Source organism: Bufo bufo, chromosome 5, assembly GCF_905171765.1.
Source record: "Bufo bufo chromosome 5, aBufBuf1.1, whole genome shotgun sequence".
NCBI classification, from domain to species: Eukaryota; Metazoa; Chordata; class Amphibia; order Anura; family Bufonidae; genus Bufo; species Bufo bufo.
In genome coordinates this window covers 239,549,875-239,573,053 of record NC_053393.1, presented here as the reverse complement: position 1 = coordinate 239,573,053, position 23,179 = coordinate 239,549,875, and the positions used below count along the sequence as shown (strand labels likewise).

Sequence of the window (23,179 nt, the reverse complement as noted above, 5' to 3'; positions counted from 1 at the left end):
GGTTTAGTGCTATCCACATTACATGTAGTAATGTTAAAATGGCTGCATGTGATGTTAAAGACCGAGTTCCATTGCTTTGAACCTCCTGAGACCAAGCAGAGAACAGTTTTCAGCCAATTTCACACTACTGTAAGGGTAGGTTCACACAGTTTTTTTGAAGGCAGATGTTCCTGCAGGTTTTCAGCTAAAGTGGATTAGAAAATAAAGGAAGGACTTATTCCTCTGGTAGCACTTCTGGCTTTGGCTGAAAAACCTGCTGGAAAATTTAGTTCATAATCTCCTTTCAAAAAATAAATAGTTTGAACCCACCCTGGTGCTGGTGGTTAAAGGCCAATGTGGTGGAACTTTAAGTTCCAATTGTGTCTGTATTATGGCCGTGTGAAACTACCCTTTTTTGTGCTTTTCAAATCCTGTACAGCTGTGATGCTTATTTTAGATGGGGAAAAAGAAACTGAAAAACGCAACAAAATGCTGTATGAATTTAGCCACGCAGATTCTTTGTAATGGTAATTAATGCTTAGCAGTCATCATTGGTTGAGAGCAACCAACATCTCAATACGTTTTATAGAAGTTACATAATATCTATGATTTAATCACTTTCTGATTAGGAAAATCACAAAAGAAAACCTCTGGGGCAACTGTTGAAGAGTACTGGGTTGGAAGAGGGGCTAAGCCCAAATTTACCGAACCTGCATATTATCTGCAAGATCCAGTCAAAGAGCAAGGTAAAGGACTAAATACAACAGGACTAAGGCCTTGTGCACCCGACCGTATGTATTTTGCGGTCCGCAAAAAATACAGAGAACGTCCGTGTGCATTCCATATTTTGTGGAACGGAACAGCTGACCCCTGATAGAACAGTACTATCCTTGCCCATAATGTGGACAATAATAGAACATGTTCTAATTTATTAATTTTTTTTGTGGACCCATTGAAATGAATGGTTCCGTATACAGTCCGCAAAAAAAACTGAACTGACACGGAAAGAATATACATTCATGTGCATGAGGCCTAACTCGAGGGCAGTGGTCCCCGATCAGTGGCTTGGGAACCACATGTGGCTTGTGGTTCGCCATGGGAGTCCTCGGTTATGACCAGATGTACCGGCAGTTCATATTGTTGCAAACCTATCTTAGATTTACCACCAAACTGTGCCAATTTGGTTGTCATAATAGTTACATTTCACACTGAAATATTTATCAGCAAATGCTTGCAATTTCATGTTTTGTTAATCCACATTCAACATTTCTCTACTTTTTGAATTGGCTGCTCACTGAAAGTTGGATGTGGCTCACAACATACAAAATGTTGGACCTTTCTTGGCGCAATGCCACAATCATTTTTATTAAATTTTATTTTTTTGCATGTGAAATGCCATTAAATTAATGTGTTTTTATACAAGCATTTTAGGTGTTTTTGTCACAACTTAACCACCTAAAATATTTAGGAAACCGCCTTAAATCAGCATTACAAAAAATGCAGTTTGTGGGTCTGTGCAGGATCTCATTTATGCAGGTCATGGCATATCAGTAGTAAGTCGTAGAAACTTGTATTTATCCCTTGAAGATGTTTACGCTGGTCATCCAACTGAATTTCACCATAATGGCTTGTACAATAAATTTCTGGCCTTAAATACTGGTGACTCGTGCTTCAGTCATTGTGGTGTTATTTGCACTTCCATGATTGAGACTATTTGTCATTAAACTGCCTCTAGAAAAGATGTTAAAACAGCATTGTACATGACAGACAATAGATATTGGGTCTCTACTCTATTCAAGCTTGAGTTCTCCAATTTAACATAAATGGCTTCTTCCGAATACCACGGCACAGCTCTGCTATCTCCAGAAAAGAACAGAGCGGCTGCATGTGTGCACGACTGGCCACTCAGGGGCCCCAATTCTTGTAAAATAGGGCTGCCAACATTAGGAGTAGGACGCCCACTGATCTAATAGTTATCCCTGATCCTCTGGATAAGGGAATAACTTAATGTAACGGGAATATCCCTTTTTAAAGTGGCACTGGGAAAAAAAAAAAAAAACATTTAAGTGGCCCCTATGTTGTAGGCAGGTCTATATTGACAGATGGTGGGGCATCACAAGTAGGCATGGTCCGCAATACTGTAATGCAGAACAAAACACCAGAAGAGCCAAATGCCACAGCGCAGCACAAAATACTGCCTCAGAACAAAACTCCACAATGCAGCACAAAACACCTCCCCAGAAGCTGTCCCTCTGTTGTGGCCATTAATAGCTGCCACGTTCTGTCCGTCCCTGCCTGTAAAATTAGGAGCAGGGGGCATATGAGGTGAAAAGTGGTCTACATCCCTACCTTCAGCATGCTGCCTGAACGTTCCCCCAGTAATCGCCCTATAGTACCCCTGGTAGTGTGCTCCCCAAGTGGTCAAGGAAAGAAGAGAAAAATGAAATGGCTAGGTCCCATTACATGTCATGTCTCCGGTGTAGGCAACAAGCATTTTTTTTGCCTGCACAGTTTGTACACTGCCTTATATAGTGGCCTATGAGTGAGAGGGAGGAAGTAATGGGCTTCCCTGTCCTGTCACAGTATTCAACTGTATGACCATGCTGAGGACAATGATAAAATTGAACTCTGGAGGCACCTGTAGCTGCTGGCCAACTACATGAATACCCAACTCTCAGCAGCCCTGCCGATCAGCTGTTGGAGCAGAACACAGTGCTTCTTTTCCTGCTGCTCCTTCCTGTTCAAACAGCTGATCGGCAGGGGTGCCGGGTGTCATTCAAACCCGACCTCCCCTCCTGCCAATCTCATATTGATGACCTATCCTTTCTCTTTTTTTTTTTTTTTTTTATGTAAGCCCCTCAAAGTTACTTCGGAACAGAATTGGTCCTTTTTAAAAAGTCAGTTTTGGAATTGTTCTTGAAAATAAAAATAAACTCTCTCTCAAATTCTAAGCCTTTAAATTTCCTAAAATTAAAATTTCATTTGTAAAATGCCAACATAAAGTAGACATATGATGAACGTTAGTAACTATTGCTTGTGAGCTATCACTATCTGTCTTAAAAGTAAGGAATTTAAAGTTTAGAAAATTAAAAATTTCATATTTTCCTGTAAATGTTGGATTTTTTGTCATTGCCTCAGAATCGCTTGGATAAGTAAAAGCATTTTAAAGTTATTACCAAATAAAGTGGCACATGCGAAATTAGGCTCTTCTTGACAGCGAAAAATGGCTGAAGGGGTTAAACTTTTCATAGGCATACACTCAACATCTGGAGTTGGAATTTTTCTATGAAGAAAAAAAAAAAACCCTCTGAAACCACCCTTAAAATGTCTTGGGATCATTGTTGGTGTAATTAAGAAATCAAAGTGGGGGGGGGGGGGTTTTATCATTCCTCCCTCCCCACAGCAGGTTTTTGTGTAAAAGTCTCAAACCTCATGTTTGCACCGTTGTGCCTAAATGTAAGTGGGGTTTTTTATGCCACCCTCGTAAAACACTGGGCTATGATCATTTCTCCCCTTGGTGTTTCCTCTGAGAGTGCTAGGAGTACAACTGCCATTCCCAGAAACTGCATATTCCTGTTTTTGTGTTTTCCACTTGAAAGATGAATGGCCTACAGCAAACTGCTTGTTCCTTTTAGAATTCTTGTAAATTCTGTTTATTTTTGATTTACAATATATATTTCAAAATAAATAAAACATTAAAGAAATTATTCATAAGATAAAGGTGGAGTTACTTCACTCCGACAATGAAATATGAGATTCAAAAGTCACATTAGAACATGGATCAAGACAGTAACAAGATTATTTAGTAACATCCACATAAAATATTATGGCAAAATCATCAAAGTTTGGGGAAAAAGTAGGGAGGATGAAGGAAAAAGGGGGGGGGGAGAGTGAAAGGGAAGGAAGAGTGAAGGGAAGTGGGGGGAAAAAGAGTGTAGTAATGGCAGCCTATAGGTTCACTGAAGGTAAGTATAATAGCAAATTTGCTGTATCATCTTGTTTAGACATCAAAACATAAGGCACTTCACTTAGTCCATAATTGAGGCAATTTTTTCTTTTGTCATATAGTGAGACCATCTGTTCCAGACGTATCCGTATTTTCTTGGTTTAACCACTTAAGGACCATAGGTTTATACCCCCCTAAAGACCAGGCCCTTTTTTACAAATCGGCACTCCACAACTTTAGCGGTTTATTGCTCGGTCATGCAACTTACCACCCAAATGAATTTTACCTCCTTTTCTTCTCACTAATAGAGCTTTCATTTGGTGGTATTTCATTGCTGCTGACATTTTTTACTTTTTTTGTTATTAATCGAAATTTAACGATTTTTTTTGCAAAAAAATGACATTTTTCACTTTCAGTTGTAAAATTTTGCAAAAAAAACGACATCAATATATAAATTTTTCTCTAAATTTATTGTTCTACATGTCTTTGATTTAAAAAAAAAAATGGTTTGGGTAAAAGTTATAGCGTTTACAAACTATGGTACAAAAATGTGAATTTCCGCTTTTTGAAGCAGCTCTGACTTTCTGAGCACCTGTCATGTATCCTGAGGTTCTACAATGCCCAGACAGTAGAAAAACCCCACAAATAACCCCATTTTGGAAAGTAGACACCCTAAGGTATTCACTGATGGGCATAGTGAGTTCATAGAACTTTTTATTTTTTGTCACAAGTTAGCGGAAAATGATTTATTTTTTTTTTTTCTTACAAAGTCTCATATTCCACTAACTTGTGACAAAAAATAAAAACTTCCATGAACTCACCCATCACGAAATACTTGGGGGTGTCTTCTTTCCATAATGGGGTCACTTGTGGGGTAGTTATACTGCCCTGGCATTTTAGGGGCCCGAATGCGTGAAGTAGTTTGAAATCAAAATCTGTAAAAAATGGCCGGTGAAATCCGAAAGGTGCTCTTTGGAATGTGGGCCCCTTTGCCCACCTAGGCTGCAAAAAAGTGTCACACATGTGGTATTGTCGTACTCAGGAGAAGTTGGGCAATGTGTTTTGGGGTGTCATTTTACATATACCCATGCTGGGTGAGATAAATATCTCAGCAAAAGACGTTGGTATTTGACCAAGATATTTTTCTCACGCAGCATGGGTATATGTAAAATGACACCCCAAAACACATTCCCCAACTTCTCCTGAGTACGGCGATACCAGATGTGACACTTTTTTGCAGCCTAGATGCGCAGAGGGGCCCACATTCCTTTTTAGGAGGGAATTTTTAGACATTTGGATCCCAGACTTCTCATGCTTTAGGGCCCCTAAAATGCCAGGGCAGTATAAATACCCCACATGTGACCCCATTTTGGAAAGAAGACACCCCAAGATATTCAATGAGGGGCATGGAGAGTTCATTGAATTTTTTTTTTTTTTTTTTGCCACAAGTTAGCGGAAATTGATTTTTTTATTTATTTATTTTTTCTCAAAGTCTCCCTTTCCGCTAACTTGGGACAAAAATTTCAATCTTTCATGGACTCAATATGCCCCTCAGCGAATACCTTGGGGTGTCTACTTTCCGAAATGGGGTCACATGTGGGGTATTTATACTGCCCTGGCATTTTAGTGGCCCTAAAGCGTGAGAAGAAGTCTGGAATATAAATGTCTAAAAAATTTACGCATTTGGATTCCATGAGGGGTATGGTGAGTTCATGTGAGATTTTATTTTTTGACACAAGTTAGTGGAATATGAGACTTTGTAATAAAAAAAAATTAAAAAAAATTTCCGCTAACTTGGGCCAAAAAAATTTCTGAATGGAGCCTTACAGGGGGGTGATCAATGACAGGGGGGTGATCAGGGAGTCTATATGGGGTGATCACCCCCATCATTGATCACCCCCCCTGTAAGGCTCCATTCAGACGTCCGTATGTGTTTTGCGGATCCGATCCATGTATCAGTGGATCCGTAAAAATCATACGGACGTCTGAATGGACCCTTACAGGGGGGTGATCAATGACAGGGGGGTGATCAGGGGTTAATAAGTGACAGGGGGGGTGTGGTGTAGTGTAGTGGTGTTTGGTGCTAGTTATTACTGAGCTACCTGTGTCCTCTGGTGGTCGATCCAAGCAAAAGGGACCACCAGAGGACCAGGTAGCAGGTATATTAGACGCTGTTATCAAAACAGCGTCTAATATACCTGTTAGGGGTTAAAAAAAATCGCATCTACAGCCTGCCAGCGAACGATCGCCGCTGGCAGGCTGAAGATCCACTCGCTTACCTTCCGATCCTGTGAACGCGCGCGCCTGTGTGCGCGCGTTCACAGGAAATCTCGGCTCACGCGAGATGACGTCAATCGGCTTTAGTGTAGCCTGGGAGCGCCGCAGCAATGACTCCTTTCGGCGTTAGCGTAGCGGGAAGTGGTTAAACATAAGGTCCCATCTTTTTCTCTCAAAAGCCGAAACTTTTAGCATTTCAGCGAGACATTCTTTCAGGGTTGGTGAGTCCTTTTGTAACCAATGTAACGGGATTAAAATCTTAGCAGCGTTAAGTATAAATAGACATAAGTCTGTTTTTACACAAGCCTGGTGTATATTAAAGAACACCATGTTCAAAGTAAGCTTGATGTGTGTACCAAATATATCATTGATTATTTTGCAAATATCTTTCCAAAAAGTGGTCAAAAGGGGACAACAGAACCATAGATGTGAATAGTCACCTCTATCTTTCCCACATCTCCCGCATGTGTCAGGGATGGCAGGGTTAACACGATTCATTAAAGCTGGTGTCCTATACCACCGAGAGATTAGCTTGAATTGCATCTCCTGGTAAATATAGGAGGTAGAGTTGGAGAATGCATGTTTAATTGTGGTAATTATTTGTGTCTCGTTAAGTTTGGAACTTAATTCTTTATTTCACTTTTCAATATAGTTTGGGTGTCCCATGGAATTATTTACTAGGTTATAACATATAGATATAATATGTGTTTCTGGAGTGTTATTGCGGATCATTTGTAACCACCATTTCTTTTCCATCAGGGAGGTAGGCATTAAATCTAATTGTTTTATTAAGTTACTTAAATTACTATATTGTTTTTGTGTGACTTCACTACCTACTAGTTTTCCAATCAAGTCTTTGCGGGGTATAAGTTTCCCATTTTTTTAAGACAGACTTAAGTGATATATTTTCACCTATTGGATATTCTTTAAGTGTTTTCAACCATATTAGCCAATAATTAGGGATAATTCCCACTAATGGGGTATCTAAACTAGTTTTGGGGAGGAACTGCAAGAGATGGTTAAGATGAGGCCATCTTCTAATGGAAAACCTTGTCAACACAGTTTTCCATAAGAGCAGGCAAATTCGTGTCAGCCATGTCAATTTCTATATTCACCCACTTTTTTTCTAATTGGGATTATAGTCCATTCTAGTATCCTTGCAAGGATCGAGGCGTTAGAATATCCCTCGAGGTTTGTTAATTTAGCACCTCCTTCTTTTTTAGGTCTGACCATGGTAGTAAATGATTTACATTGTTTATTATGCCAGACAAATGTCGATATCAGCCTTTTAATTGAGCGGAAGAATTCTTTAGGTACTTCAATTGTTAGAGTTTGAAATAAATAAAGCACTCTAGGAAGAATATTCATCTTGATCAGGTTTATTTTCCCAAACCAGGACAGCCATAACTGTTCCCATTCCTTAAATTGGACCTCAATTTTTATTTTTTTTTAAAAAGGGAAGGAAATTAAGTTTATACATAACTGTAAGGTTTCTGCATATATTAACCCCTAGATATTTGAACGTGTTATTTGCCGGTTTGAGCTCACTAAGTTTTAAAACCTCTTCCCAGAGCCTATCACTCAGATTCACATTGAGCACTTAAGATTTTGTCAAGTTGATTTTAAAATCAGATATTCTATTAAACTGATCAAATTCTTTTAGCAGAAATGGTAACGAGTGTAGGGGATTTGTCAGCGCGAACAGAGTATCGTCCGCATAAGCTGCTATTTTATGTTCTTCGCTGGAGGTTTGTAGTCCCGATATGTTGATGTTGTCTCTAATCTTAATCAGGAAAGGCTCTAACGATAGTACAAATAGGAGGGGGGATAGCGGGCATCCCTGTCTCGTGCCATTTTTGATACAAAGTGGGTCGGATAAAAGACCATTCACTTTAATTTTGGCAGAAGGGGTCGCATACAGGGCCATGATATTCTGTATGAGTTTTTCAGGGAACATAAATTTTTGTAATACTGCATATAGGTAATCCCAATTCAGCCTCTGAAAGGCCTTTTCTGCATCGGAGGCGACCAGAAGAAGCGGAGTATTTTTCTTTTTCTTTTTCGCATATTGGATCATTTGGATCACTTTAATAGTATTATCTCTTTATTTGGCACAAAGCCTACCTGGTCGCCCCCGATCAAAATTCATGAATTTACTGAGTCTGCTCGCGATGAGCCCAGCATATACACTGCTCAAAAAAATAAAGGGAACACAAAAATAACACATCCTAGATCTGAATTAATTAAAGATTCTTCTGAAATACTTTGTTCTTTACATAGTTGAATGTGCTGACAACAAAATCACACAAAAATTAAAAATGGAAATCAAATTTTTCAACCCATGGAGGTCTGGATTTGGAGTCGCACTCAAAATTAAAGTGGAAAAACACACTACAGGCTGATCCAACTTTGATGTAATGTCCTTTAAAACAAGTCAAAATGAGGCTCAGTAGTGTGTGTGGCCTCCACGTGCCTGTATGACCTCCCTACAACGCCTGTGCATGCTCCTGATGAGGTGGCGGATGGTCTGAGGGATCTCCTCCCAGACCTGGACTAAAGCATCTGCCAACTCCTGGACAGTCTGTGGTGCAACGTGACGTTGGTGGATAGAGCGAGACATGATGTCCCAGATGTGCTCAATTGGATTCGGGTCTGGGGAACGGGCGGGCCAGTCCATAGCATCAATGCCTTCGTCTTGCAGGAACTGCTGACACACTCCAGCCACATGAGGTCTAGCATTGTCTTGCATTAGGAGGAACCCAGGGCCAACCGCACCAGCATATGGTCTCACAAGGGGTCTGAGGATCTCATCTCGGTACCTAATGGCAGTCGGGCTACCTCTGGCGAGCACATGGAGGGCTGTGCGGCCCTCTAAAGAAATGCCAACCCACACCATTACTGACCCAATGCCAAACCGGTCATGCTGGAGGATGTTGTAGGCAGCAGAAGGTTCTCCATGGCGTCTCCAGACTCTGTCACATGTGCTCAGTGTGAACCTGCTTTCATCTGTAAAGAGCACAGGGCACTAGTGGCGAATTTGCCAATCTTGGTGTTCTCTGGCAAATGCCAAATGTCCTGCACGGTGTAGGGCTGTAAGCACAACCCCCACCTGTGGACGTTGGGCCCTCATATCACCCTCATGGAGTCTGTTTCTGACCGTTTGAGCAGACACATGCACATTTGTGGCCAGCTGGAGGTCATTTTGCAAGGCTCTGGCAGTGCTCCTCCTGTTCCTCCTTGCACAAAGGCGGAGGTAGCGGTCCTGCTGCTGGGTTGTTGCCCTCCTACGGCCTCCTCCACGTCTCCTGATGTACTGGCCTGTCTCTTAGTTGCGCCTCCATGCTCTGGACACTACGCTGACAGACACGGCAAACCTTCTTGCCACAGCTCGCATTGATGTACCATCCTGGATAAGCTGCACTACCGGAGCCACTTGTGTGGGTTGTAGACTCCATCTCATGCTACCACTAGAGTGAAAGCACCGCCAGCATTCAAAAGTGACCAAAACATCAGCCAGGAAGCATAGGAACTGAGAAATGGTCTGTGGTCACCACCTGCAGAACCACTCCTTTATTGGGGGTGTCTTGCTAATTGCTTATAATATCCACCTGTTGTCTATCCCATTTGCACAACAGCATGTCAAATTGATTGTCACTCAGTGTTGCTTCCTAATTGGACAGTTTGATTTCACAGAAGTGTGATTGACTTGGAGTTACATTGTGTTGTTTAAGTGTTCCCTTTATTTTTTTTTGAGCAGTGTAGTTTTAGATCTATGTTTAGCAAAGAGATTGGTCTGTAGTTAGCACGTATAGAATTATCTTTGCCGCCTTTGCTCACATCAGTGATTCCCAAGTAACGATTCCTGTCTCAAAGGGTTAGTTATGTCTATACTGTTAGAGCAATCTACTAAGTGAGGGGCTAAAATATTTTTTAACTTCTTGTAATAAGCTGCAGAAAATCCATCTGGGCCAGGGCTACGTCCATTTTTTTAGATTATCTATAGCAACAATAACCTCTTCCTTAGTAAATGGTACTTCTAGGGATTTGACTTGGCTTGGAGTTAATCTAGGGACTTCTATATTATGAAGATATTCATCAATAAGAATTTTTCTTTCCTCCCTTTCCTTTTTAGGGGCGTCCGCATGTAAATTATACAGTTTCTCATAAAACTCTTTGAAGGTGGCTGCAATTTTGTCTGACTCATACAATTCAATGTTTTGGGCCGATTTTATCTTATGAATATTTGACAATGCTTTTTCTCCATTTACAATTTTCGCTAAATCCTTCCCACATTTATTTGCTTTAAAGTAATGTTGGTATTTGGCCATATATAGGTATTTCTGATATCTATGTTCTGATAAATCCTTTACGTTAAGTCTTAATTCAGTAAGCTCTGTCTCTGTTTGAGTGCATAGAGAAGTTTTATAGGATAGTTCCAATCTTTTAATTTTGTGCAGTAGTTCCTCCATATCTCTATCTCTGGCTTTTTTTCTCTCTGGTCCCCATCTGGATCAAGACTCCTCTCAATACGGCCTTATGGGCCTCTCACACTACAGGGCTACATTTATCTTCAATTAAGTTTTCTTTGAAGAAATGATCCAGATGGGTAGAGATTAGTGTTGAGCGAACTTCTGTTTTAAGTTTGGCGTCTAAAGTTCGGCTTCCGGTTAGCGGAGAATCCCGATATGGATTCCGAATTCCGTTGTGGTCCGTGGTAGCGGAATCAATAATGGCCGATTATTGATTCCGCTACCACGGACCACAACTGAATTCGGAATCCGTATCTGGATTCTCCGCTAACCGGAAGCCGAACTTTAGACGCCAAACTTAAAACAGAAGTTCGCTCAACACTAGTGGAGATTTGTTTTGCGTTGTCAGCTATATTCAAAAGACTTTCATTAAGAATCCAGGTCCTGAGATTCAAACTGAAAATGTACCAGAAGGGAAGCATGATCAGATAAGAGCCTGACCTCATTCAGTGCTAACTGTCGAGCTAATCTCTTTTTGGGGATCATAAAATAGTCTATTCTGGTGTAGCTTTTATGTACTTGGGAATAAAAAGAATAATCTCTGGGGTAGGGTGAACAATCCTCCAAATGTTAATCGGTTGGCGTTCCTGAAACAGTCCCCGGATATTTTTAAGTTGTTTAACCACCTCAGCACCCCTAGCTTAAACACCCTTAATGACCAGGCCACTTTTTACACTTCTGCACTACACTACTTTCACTGTTTATTGCTCGGTCATGCAACTTGCCACCCAAATGAATTTTACCTCCTTTTCTTCTCACTAATAGAGCTTTCATTTGGTGGTATTTTATTGCTGCTGACATTTTTACTTTTTTTGTTAATCAAAATTTAACGGAATTTTAGCAAACAAATGTCATTTTTCACTTTGAATTTTTTTAAAAAAAAAAAACGACATCCATATATAAATTTTTCTCAAAATTTATTGTTCTACATGTCTTTGATAAAAAATAAAAAAAAAGTTTGGGTAAAAAAAAAAATGGTTTGGGTAAAAGTTATAGCGTTTACAAACTATGGTACAAAAATGTGAATTTCCGCTTTTTGAAGCAGCTCTGACTTTCTGAGCACCTGTCATGTATCCTGAGGTTCTACAATGCCCAGACAGTAGAAAAACCCCACAAGTGACCCCATTTCGGAAAGTAGACACCCTAAGGTATTCGCTGATGGGCATAGTGAGTTAATAGAACTTTTTATTTTTTGTCACAAGTTAGCGGAAAATGATTATATATTTATTTTTTTCTTACAAAGTCTCATATTCCACTAACTTGTGACAAAAAATAAAAACTTCCATGAACTCGCTATGCCAATCACGAAATACCTTGGGGTGTCTTCTTTCCAAAATGGGGTCACTTGTGGGGTAGTTATACTGCCCTGGCATTCTAGGGGCCCTAATGTGTGGTAAGTAGTTTGAAATCAAAATGTGTAAAAAATGACCTGTGAAATCCTAAAGGTGCTCTTTGGAATGTGGGCCCCTTTGCCCACCTAGGCTGCAAAAAAGTGTCACACATCTGGTATCGCCGTACTCAGGAGAAGTTGGGCAATGTGTTTTGGTGTGTCACTTTACATATACCCATGCTGGGTGAGATAAATATCTTGGCAAAAGACAACTTTTCCCTTTTTTATTTTTTTTATTTTTTTTATACAAAGTTGGCATTTGACCGAGATATATTTCTCTCCCCCAGCATGGGTATATGTAAAATGACACCTCAAAACACATTGCCCAACTTCTCCTGAGTACGGAGATACCACATGTGTGACACTTTTTTGCAGCCTAGATGCGCAAAGGGGCCCAAATTCCTTTTAGGAGGGCATTTTTAGACATTTGGATCCCAGACTTCTTCTCACGCTTTAGGGCCCCTAAAATGCCAGGGCAGTATAAATACCCCACATGTGACCCCATTATGGAAAGAAGACACCCCAAGGTATTCAATGAGGGGCATGGCGAGTTCATAGAAAAAAAATAAAATTTTGCCACAAGTTAGCGGGAATTGATTTATTTTTTTATTTTTTCTCAAAGTCTCCCTTTCCGCTAACTTGGGACAAAAATTTCAATCTTTCATGGACTCAATATGCCCCTCACGGAATACCTTGGGGTGTCTTCTTTCCGAAATGGGGTCACATGTGGGGTATTTATACTGCCCTGGCATTTTAGCGGCCCTAAAGCGTGAGAAGAAGTCTGGAATATAAATGTCTAAAAAAATTTAGGCATTTGGATTCCGTGAGGGGTATGGTGAGTTCATGTGAGATTTGTTTTTGACACAAGTTAGTGGAATATGAGACTTTGTAAGAAAAAAATAATAATAAAATTTCTGCTAACTTGAGCTAAAAAAATGTCTGAATGGAGCCTGACAGGGTGGTGATCAGGGAGTCTATATGGGGTGATCACCCCCCTGTAAGGCTCCATTTAGACGTCCGTATGCGTTTTGCGGATCCGATCCATGTATCCGTGGATCCGTAAAAAACATACGGACGTCTGAATGGAGCCTTACAAGGGGGTGATCAATGACAGGGGGGTGATCAGGGAGTCTATATGGGGTGATCAGGGGTTAATAAGTGACGGGGGGGGGGGTGTAGTGTAGTGGTGTTTGGTGCTACTTATTACTGAGCTGCCTGTGTCCTCTGATCAATCCAAGCAAAAGAGACCACCAGAGGACCAGGTAGCAGGTATATTAGACGCTGTTATCAAAACAGCGTCTAATATACCTGTTAGGGGTTAAAAAAATCGTATCTACAGCCTGCCAGCGAACTATCGCCGCTGGCAGGCTGGAGATCCACTCGCTTACCTTCCGATCCTGTGAACGTGCGCGCCTGTGTGCGCGCGTTCACAGGAAGTCTCGCGAGATGACGCGTATATGCGTGACTCTGCCTGCAGCTGCCGCCTCCGGAATGCGATCCTGCGTTAGGCGGTCCGGAGGCGGTTAAGAGAGAATCGTGTTCTCCTCGAGGAAAAATCTAATCTGGGTTCAAGAGTAACATTAAAGTCACCTCCGAAGATGATAGTGCCCTCTGTAAGAGTCAAATTTTTGGAAGACTGTTTTGAAGAACACCACCTGAAGTTCATTGGGTGCATCTACATTGGCGAATGTAAACATTTTATTTCCAATTAGTCCTTTCAGAAAAATATACCTGCCTTCAGGATCTACTACGTATCCAGTTTTTGAGTAGGGGAGGTTTTTACTAATAACAATTGAAACCCCTTTTCTCCTCTTCAGTGGTGTACACGCGTTAAACCAGTGTCTGTAATAATTATTCTTAAACATAGGAGTATGTCTTTTTGAAGTGTTTCTTGTATAAATAACACGTCAATTTTCCTCTTAAGGCCTCATGCACACGACCGTTGTGTTCCGTTCCGCGAAATGGGGTTCCGTGATCCGTTTCCGTGTGTCTTCCTTTATTTTTGGAGGACCACCAGACCTAAAGGAATGTAAAAAAATCTGACAGGTTTGCCATGCAAATGATAGGAAAAAAGCAGACGCGGATGACAATCTTGTGTGCCTCCGCATTTTTTAGCGGTCCCATTGACTTGAATGTGTCTGCGAACCGTTTTCCGCGAAAATAATAGGACAGGTTATATTTTATTTTTTTCAAAATATTTTTATTGTTTTATAAATATAAAAATGAATACTCGCCGATAGGCGTGAAAAGGTTAACTTTGACCATCATATATAAATCGGCATGCTTGAGTTACAGCTGTTAGAATAGTTGTACAGATATTGATATAATCGGTATATCACCTTTCTTGGTAAAACATAAATTTGGAGAAACATTTCCAAACGTGGAAAAGGAAGGAGGGGAGGGGGAAAGTCAGAGGGGAGGGGGGTATAGGATAATGTGTATCTAGAAAGACTCATGATTCCACATACCATGCAATAGTCCTACAATTCCCAAATGAAATCCTAGTTTAATCAGTAAATCTTCTAAACTTCTTCCATGGGCCCCAAATAACCGAGAAACGTTGAGGTGTTCTGGTATCCCAATGTGCTATTTGCTCCAATCTATATAGATCTGGTCACATTTCATAAACCAATGCTGCAATGATGGGGGGTCTATTTTTCTCCAGTATACTGCCACTAGAAGGCGCGCTGCTGCCAATAGTATCTTACACAAAGTGTGAACCTCTCTTGATTTAGTACTGGTTAACTCTCCCGTTAGGCCAAAAAGGCATAATTTAGGTGACGCTCGGACTGTTATTCTGCATACCTGGGATAGGACCTTACATACCTCCTGCCAATAGTTTTGAATTTTAGGACATGACCACCAGACATGACTTTGAGACCCAATATTAATCTCGCACCTCCAGCAAATGGGACTGACCTCTGGGAACATAGTGTGTAACCTTTGTGGTGTATAATACCAGCGTGTGAGGACTTTATAACTATTCTCCTGCAATTTTACACATCTAGAGACTTTCCCTGAAGCCATTAACACCTTCGGCATCTCCCATTGATCAAATTTTATGGCTAGTTCCTCCTCCCATTTATCAATAAACGCACATCTATTTGTATCATTTGTGGAAATGAGCAAGGAATATAAATGGGATATCTTCTTTTTAGGTTCTAGTTTTTGCAAGGCCATTTTTTCGAATATTGTATGATCTGTGCCCCATATTGGAGCTCTAGTCAGTTTTTTAAATATATGATAACAATGTGTAATTTGGAACGCAGTACATTGTTTCAAAGCAGGGTGTAACTGTAATTCTGATAATGTTGGCAAATCACCATCTTGGCACAAGGACAATATTGGCGTCGCATTACTCTTGTCTCCTTCTTTGACAGTGTTCCAGAAACATATATTTGACTGACATAGGACATCCCTTACTTGCATAAGTAGAGCATAGTTAGGTATCAGTTTCTGAATCATATTCATCATACACCATCGAGTAATTGTGTGTTTAGTTATTGAGCTGTGTGTTATAAGCATTTTATTTACCTTTGTCAAATCTAGGAAAAGTAGGGACCTTAAGGGAAGATTCGACATTGCTTCTTCCACTTTAATGTCCAGTCGATCTGGGGTAGGACGTAGCCAATCCAGACTTCTAGTACAAAGAATTGCCTTATGATTAGTATAAACATCTGGTATTCCCATACCTCCTCGTGTGGGATGTCGAATTACGTATGATGAGGGCATTCTCGCTTTCTTTCCTCCCCATAAAAATCTAAGGAATATTTTCTGAACTTTTTTAAAAAAGGCCAGGGGGATAGGAATCGGTAATGCTTGCAAGTAATAAAGCACTTTAGGGAGGAGTATTGTTTTTATGAGGGATTTGCGGCCAAACCAAGAGACAAAGGGGATATCCCAGCTACTTATCAAATCTTCTAATTGTTGAGGAATAGGCAGGAAATTTTCATTATACAGCTGATTAAACGCAGGAGTAAGTTCTATTCCTAGAAAGGTTATTGCTTTAGATGTCCATTGGAAGGATGTCTCATTTTGCAAAGCAGTCTGTTCATGCGCCGGCAAAGATACATTTAAAACTGTTGATTTTGAGAAGTTAACTGAGAAGTTAGAGAGTTCATGAAATTGACCTAGAATAGACATAATCGCTGGGAACGCCTCTTTTGGGTTTGTGACTAAGTAGGACATTGTCTGCGAATGCAGCTGTTGAGTGTATTGTCTTCCCTACAGTCATCCCATTTATCTCTTTGTTCTGTCGGAAAGCTTGTAGCAAGGTTTCTATTGTCAATATGAACAATAGAGGGGAGAAGGGACACCCCTGTCGGGTACCATTCGTTATTTTAAAGGCAGGGGAGAGTGCCATTCACTAGGACTTTTGCTGTTGGGTGTCTGTACATTGCCATTACCCCATCAATAAATGACTGAGAGACACCGAACCTGGCTAATGTTTGGGACATAAATCTCCAATCCACTCTGTCAAAAGCCTTTTCGGCATCCATACTGAGCAAAATCAAAGGTGTAAATGTGCGTTTTGCCAGTTGCATAAGTTGTATCACTCTAATGTTATTTTTACCTTCTCTGAACGGTACAAACCCTACTTGTTCTGGGGAGATTAGGTCTGGCAAGAATTTCTTTAATCGATTTGCTAACATTTTTGCATACAGCTTAAGGTCATTATTTAGCAGAGATATCGGCCTATAGTTTGCACAGAGTGAGTGGTCTTTTTTTGGTTTTGGGATAATGGATATTTGTGCCTGCAGCATGTCTCTATTGAAGGCTCCTCCCTCCCTCGCCTCATTACATGTTTTCAAGAAAAATGGGAGTAAGATCTCTTTAAAGGTGGTGTAATATGAAACTGGGAAACCATCTGGACCTGGGCTTTTATGAAGAGGGGGTCCTTTCAGTGCAAGTTGCAGTTCTGTTAATGTAAAGGGTATATTTTGATGGACTGGAATCACGGACGCGGATGGCAAACAGTGCATTAGCTGAGTTTTCAACGGACCGATTGAAAATCAATGGGTCCGCAGAAAATCACGAAAAACGGCGCAACAGACACGGAATAAAACGGTCGTGTGCATGAGGCCTAAAGTGTAGTATTTGTCCTCTTTTCGAGGGGATATTTAATCCATTCGCGTTTAGCGAAGCACATCTGAGTTCTGACATTAGGATATGTGAAATGATACACCTTCAGTGAGAAACTAGCTGATAAACAAAGTTTCTAATAAAATGGTATATAAGAGCGGTTGGTACTCCTTTTTCAAAATAGAGAGAAAGTAGTACCAAGAGATAAAGAGAGACAATGTCTGATCCTCAGAAATTTCTTAAGGATCAGAGGTATAAACACACCACAATTTAAGTGTTACTGTGAGAGGGGGGGAGGAGAGTGTTTAGAAAACACGTTGAAATACTATAGTAACGTTAGATACAGTTACAACAGAAAATTAAATAAAATCATATAAATGCTGGAATGATCACTAGGAGTTTGTGAAGAGTAATTATCTTTTTAACATGGATTGCTAATTTGAGGCCTTCTCAGACAAATTGCACACCGGAAAAAAAAATAAAAAAATTAAATTGATATTTAAGTACAACAGAATAGAGCTGTATATAACAAGGGTATAGATATTCAACCGTTATATCCCTTATATTGTCAAGGATACATAGCTAGGCATATGTGTCATAACTTATCAACAATACCTAGTTTAAAAGTAATAAAAAGAAAGTATGTGTTAGAATCATCCTGGAGTGAAGCATCTGGGTGCCTTTCTGGATGCTCTGGAGAATGGAGAATTTTGGGCTTCTCCTCTTCTCTGTTTTGGCGTGGAGACAGGTTCCCATCTATTGATCTTGGGGAGCCTTGGATAGGAGGTCGACTGTTCATCTAGAAACCACTCTGGAAAGTCCAGTTGCTCAAGGTTTATTCTGGTCAAAGCTGAGGCAAGATCGTCTGGGGTCCGAATGGTGATTTGTCTGCCATTGTGTGTGAAAAGCAGGCCGAATGGATATAACCACCCGTATTTAATATTTTTATCTCTAAGCGCTTTGGTTAGGGGCATTAGTTGCCTCCTCATTTCTAGAGTGAGTTTAGAAATGTCTTGAAAAATTTGAGATGTCTCCTCCATCATATTCTATGCTGTTTGCAAACCTAGCTTTCTTTAGAATTTCTTCCTTCAACCTAAAGCTCAGGATATAACATAAGATATCTCTGGGAGAGTCTGATGGCACGTTCCTGGGGCGAAAGACTCTGAGCCCTTTCAATGCCTATGTCGAAAGGTTCTTTCTTCCCAATTAATTCCAGAAAGATGGATGAAAGGGCTGATGTGATATCTTTATCCTCTACTGTTTCTGGGAGTCATTTTATTCTTGGGTTATTACGCCTCAACCTATTTTCAAGGTCATCAATGTGGAGGCATAAGTCCTGGATTTCTTTCTGTTGAGCTGAGATTTTTTCCTTCCAGGAATGAAGAATGTATTGATTTTATTTTTTTTAATTTTTTTTCTGTAGTTTCTTCTGCAGTGTTTATTCTCTCAACTATTTGCTTCATATCGGATTTAATTTTAGATAAATCATGAAACGTGCTTTTAATATTTTCCATAGTTGGTAGATTTTTGATGTATTGACTCAAGTCCTCTTGGCCCTGGATGGACTCCTCATCTTCAGTGTCCGAACCTGTTATATTATCTGTAAGGTACTTATCAAGGCCGATATCATTTTCAGTATTGGGCTCTGCAGCGATTGTAGTACGTTTTTGTGATTTAGCAGACTCAGGTTGTCGTTTGGGGGTCTTCCCTATTCTTGTTCCCTCTGATATTCCTTTTAGTCTTGCCTATTGTAAGGGAAGGTTGTATGCTGAGCATCTAAAAAACAGTTCTGAATCAGGGTAGTAAGGAATAACTGCTGAAAAGCTTTGTATTCAATGAAGGAGTACTGTGTGGCTGAGTGCCTTTTTTTTTTTTTTTTTATCATATTATAGACCTGTTACTCCCAGGATCTCCAGCAGGATGAGTGCTTTAGCTCATCATGTAATGGTTGTCAATAGTTATGCAGTAAAGACAGTAACACCGGTGTAGCTTAAGTACCGTCCTTGGGAAGAACAGTGGTGGTCTTGGCTGTTAAAATGTCTATATAAGGGTGCCTGAATGTCAGCCCCACTTGATTTTGTCAAGAAAGCCACAGATTTGATAATAAGGGCAATCAAAAATAGGATAAATCCACTTATAGAGCAGGAGCTCCTCCAACACACGTCTGTTCAGCTCCACAGTTTTCTCTGCCCCCCCCCCAAGTTTATGGCTATTTCTTGAGGGAACTGTTTAATAAATTAGATTTCCATCAACTTGAGAAAATGAAGGGCCAGGTTCCCATGGGTCCAGTCTAGGCAGATATCTGGATTTTTAAGCTTTACTGATGTGGAATTACTTGGGCTCAGGGGCTGGCTTTCCCCCTTTTACAAGGCTTTGTAAGTCAGCGCGTTGAGAGCGAGTCTCTTATGTGCTGACCACAGCAATCTCGGCTGTGTGTTTGCTGCCGATTAATGTAGCGCTGCCTCCCTTTGAGAGACCGTGGTGCCCCCGCACGGTAATTAAGACCCCGACTCCTGTGTACCTTGTGGCGAGTACCGTTCTGATCTCCGTCGGGTCAGGTGGTTACTGTGAACCTCCGGTGTCTGCAGGGCTTCACTGAGGCGATAGGGTGACCTTTTGTTTCCTCCGCCGGCACTTTATCTCTGCTTTTTCTTTCACCTGGAGGAAGCAGTGTTTCAATGGCCGCAGTCTGGCGATATGTCTGTGGCTCAGCCGCGTGTAGACTCAATCCCCTGCTGACAGTGCGCTCCGTTCAAAGCAGGAGTTAGTCAGCTAGCCTGGTGTTGCGGCCAGAACCGTCCGCTTTAGCGGGTTAACTAAGATCTTGTAATAAGCTCCTTGCTTAGTATGAGGCAGATTGCCGGAGCTCCCGAGCAGCAATGATCTGGGGAGCTGCCGGAAAACTGCCCTTGAGCTGCGGCTGAGTGCCAAAATAAAGTCTGGTGTTTTGCGGTTCACTGAAGGCCGCGATGTCCAGCAGCCTCGGAAATCAGTAAAGATTATATCTTTATGCTCCAGGTGGAGTCCTGGACCAGGATCTGGTGTTAGGATGTTTTAATCCAGTTAAGGCGAAATGAAATCCATTTATAAGCAGGCTGTGTACAGAGCTCTATCAGTCTGCTTCCACACGGCTCTGCAGCTAGCTCCGCCCCCTCCTTTTAGAATTCTGTTCCAATACCATAATAGTTCATACCTAAAGGGAACCTGTCATGTGGATATTTGATTATAATCTAACTAATTATATACAATCATTAACTACTAAAAAGTACCTTGGATGTATTCACTTACTGGTGTGACAGATGGTTATCTCATAATATACACACAAAGATGCCGCATGCTAATAAGCTGATTTGAGTCCAGCGTGAGGTCATTGAGTCCAGCGTATATTTAATTCAGAGCTATAGCCACTCCCCTGCCCACCTGCTGCTGGTTCATATGGAAACAAACTGTCAATCAGCAGCAGGTGGGCGGGTAGAGTCAGGAGCTCATGAATATTCATGACTCATCATTATCAGCTGGAGCTTTTCAATACAAGATGTTGGCAGATTGACTGGGTCAATTAAAGAAAGTGACCCAGTATTGTGCTAAGAGAATCAATCGCTTATTTATGTTGCCCTTAGTTAGGACACCATAAAACTGGTGACAGGTTCCCTTTAAGGAGTAACTAAACTTTTTTTTATACTAACTTTTATTATGTTGTCCCTAACCCCCTAAAAAAAATCTTGTTCTAATATACTTTATTAATTTTCTATTCTTACCATACTTTTTCATCCCTAAAGCGCACCATTTACTGGTGCCCTAAAACTCAGCTCTCTATACACCGCTGAGCTGTCAGTGGTGTACGGAGTACTCCTTTTATGAATGGGCAGCAGCGCTGTGAGTACAGGCAGGAGCGCATAATACTGCTCCTGCCTGTTCTCCCTGGACTATTACTAACTGCGGGCACAGCACATGGGTACCCTGTACCCATGTACTATGCCAGGATTAGCTGAGCGGTGCAGGCTCCTGCTTTTTTCCTGTTCCGCTAACAGTACTGCATGTCAGCTCTCTTAGTTTAGCAGAACAGGAAAAAGCAGGAGCCTGCACCGCTCGGCTAATCCTGGCATAGTACATGGGTACAGGGTACCCATGTGCTATGCCAGCAGTTAGTAATAGTCCAGGAAGCACAGCAGGAGCAGCAATATGCGCTCCTGCCTGTACTCACAGCGCTGCTGCTGCCCATTCATCAAATAAGTACTCCGTACACTGCTGGCAGCTCAGAGGTCTACGGAGAGCTGAGTTTTAGCACACCAGTGAATGGTGTGCTTTAGAGATGAAAAAGTATGGTAAAATTAATAAAGTATATATATTTTTTTTTGGGGGGGGGGGGTTAGGGACAACATTAAGTTAGTATAAAAGTTTGGCTACTTTTTAAACTGTGTATAGCATAGTAATCTGCTTTGTTTTAATTAATGGATTCACTTAATCTTCACCATGAGGATGTATAATGTATACCTTTATTTTATTTTTTTTCTCTCTCCCCTCTATAGACAGGCTTTCAAAAAAGAAAGCAACTCTCAAGTCTTCTAAAAGAAAACAAAATAGAACGGATACAGAAGAAATAGAAGCCTGGGAGATGCCCAGTTCCTTATTGTACAGAGGTATTCAACTTGGAATTGCATAAAGGCGCTGACCCCCACTCTGTAAGCTAGCACAAGCAAATGCCAGGTGTATCTTCACAGGATATGGCATAAATTTCAGATAAGTGTGGGTCGTCCCTACCCCCCAAACCCTGTCCAGGTGATGGCTGGCCGCCATATCCAGCCTGTGATTTGAAAGCAGAGATGGAATTTACAGAAACTGTGTGGCTCACTGTGCTATGCCATTTACACAACTGTCATTCACGTCCTATAGAAGTCATATAAACTGCATAGCACAATGAATGATCTGTAATCCCAGATACCTCTGGTTTGTATTACAGGATGGCTATAGCAGTTAGATGGTGCCTAGATTAGTTTTGGGGGACCTCATATAATTGAAATAGATGTGGGACCTATGTCTTGGACATTTATGGCATATTCTCTGGATATGCTGTAATTCTTTAAAAATAACCCTTTAACATCAATCTGTAATCAAATCTATATGAAACTTGCCACTTAGAATGTCATAGCTGGATGCAAATATCCCAAATCCCATAATCGGGTGTAAATATATAATTGGAAGGGGAAACTGCACCTAAAATCTCTTCCCTTTACCTTTCTAGGTTGCAGCTTAAGGAAGAGTGGCACCAAGAACAAGTAGCACTATACCCATTATGTGTATTTAAATATATTTATTTCTTAATGTATTTGTGTGAATGAGTTTTGCATGAAACATTGTTACTCCCATAAGGGAGTCCTACCTACCACTCCACTAATTTTTTTGTAACTTTGTGGTTTATTATGCACAGAAAAGGAAATGAGGCTAAGAATCTGATTAATTAGCACACTGAATGAATATAAAATGTTGTATTAAAAATGATCTACTGAAAGTGGCACATAATTAAAAACACTCGTGTAAAGAGCACAGAATTCACAAATGTATAACTGCATGAAATAAAGGTTAATAAAGTTGCATCTATTATGGGTTTGTTTTCTCATTCAATTGAATATAAAGTGGTTTTTAGTGTTGAGTAAATGTTCATAATGCAAATCTCTAATATGCTTGTTGCCTAAAGTGCTTGCTTCGATACCAGGGGAGACCGAAGTAATGGTTGAGGGCAGTTGTGGAGGAATAAAATCCAGGTGCCTGTAGAAAGGGAAAATGATCTGTAATGATGGCATAGCCATAGGCTTCTGTAAATGGCACCTTTATGCTGCTGATGGAGCAAACAGTGCATCATAGAAAGGACTGTAGTGAGGAAAGATGGATGTGATTTACAGCTGCTCACTTCTTCGTGTTGTGTTAAGAGCTTTACCGATTTATAAAGATTCCGTGTAATCTATCCATTAAAATCAA

At 40.7% G+C, this 23,179-nt stretch overlaps 1 protein-coding gene across 1 annotated transcript in view; it reads left to right on the top strand.

Moving 5' to 3' along the window:
* LOC121002483 overlaps positions 1 to 22,483 on the top strand; it is a 28,070-nt gene extending 5,587 nt beyond the window's left edge. The window contains exons 3-5 of the mRNA XM_040433935.1: positions 609 to 725; positions 21,733 to 21,843; positions 22,446 to 22,483. Of these exons, the coding sequence (XP_040289869.1) occupies positions 609 to 725; positions 21,733 to 21,843; positions 22,446 to 22,483 (266 nt within the window). The remainder of the gene's footprint in view (positions 1 to 608; positions 726 to 21,732; positions 21,844 to 22,445) is intronic.
* Positions 22,484 to 23,179: the final 696 nt, after the last annotated feature.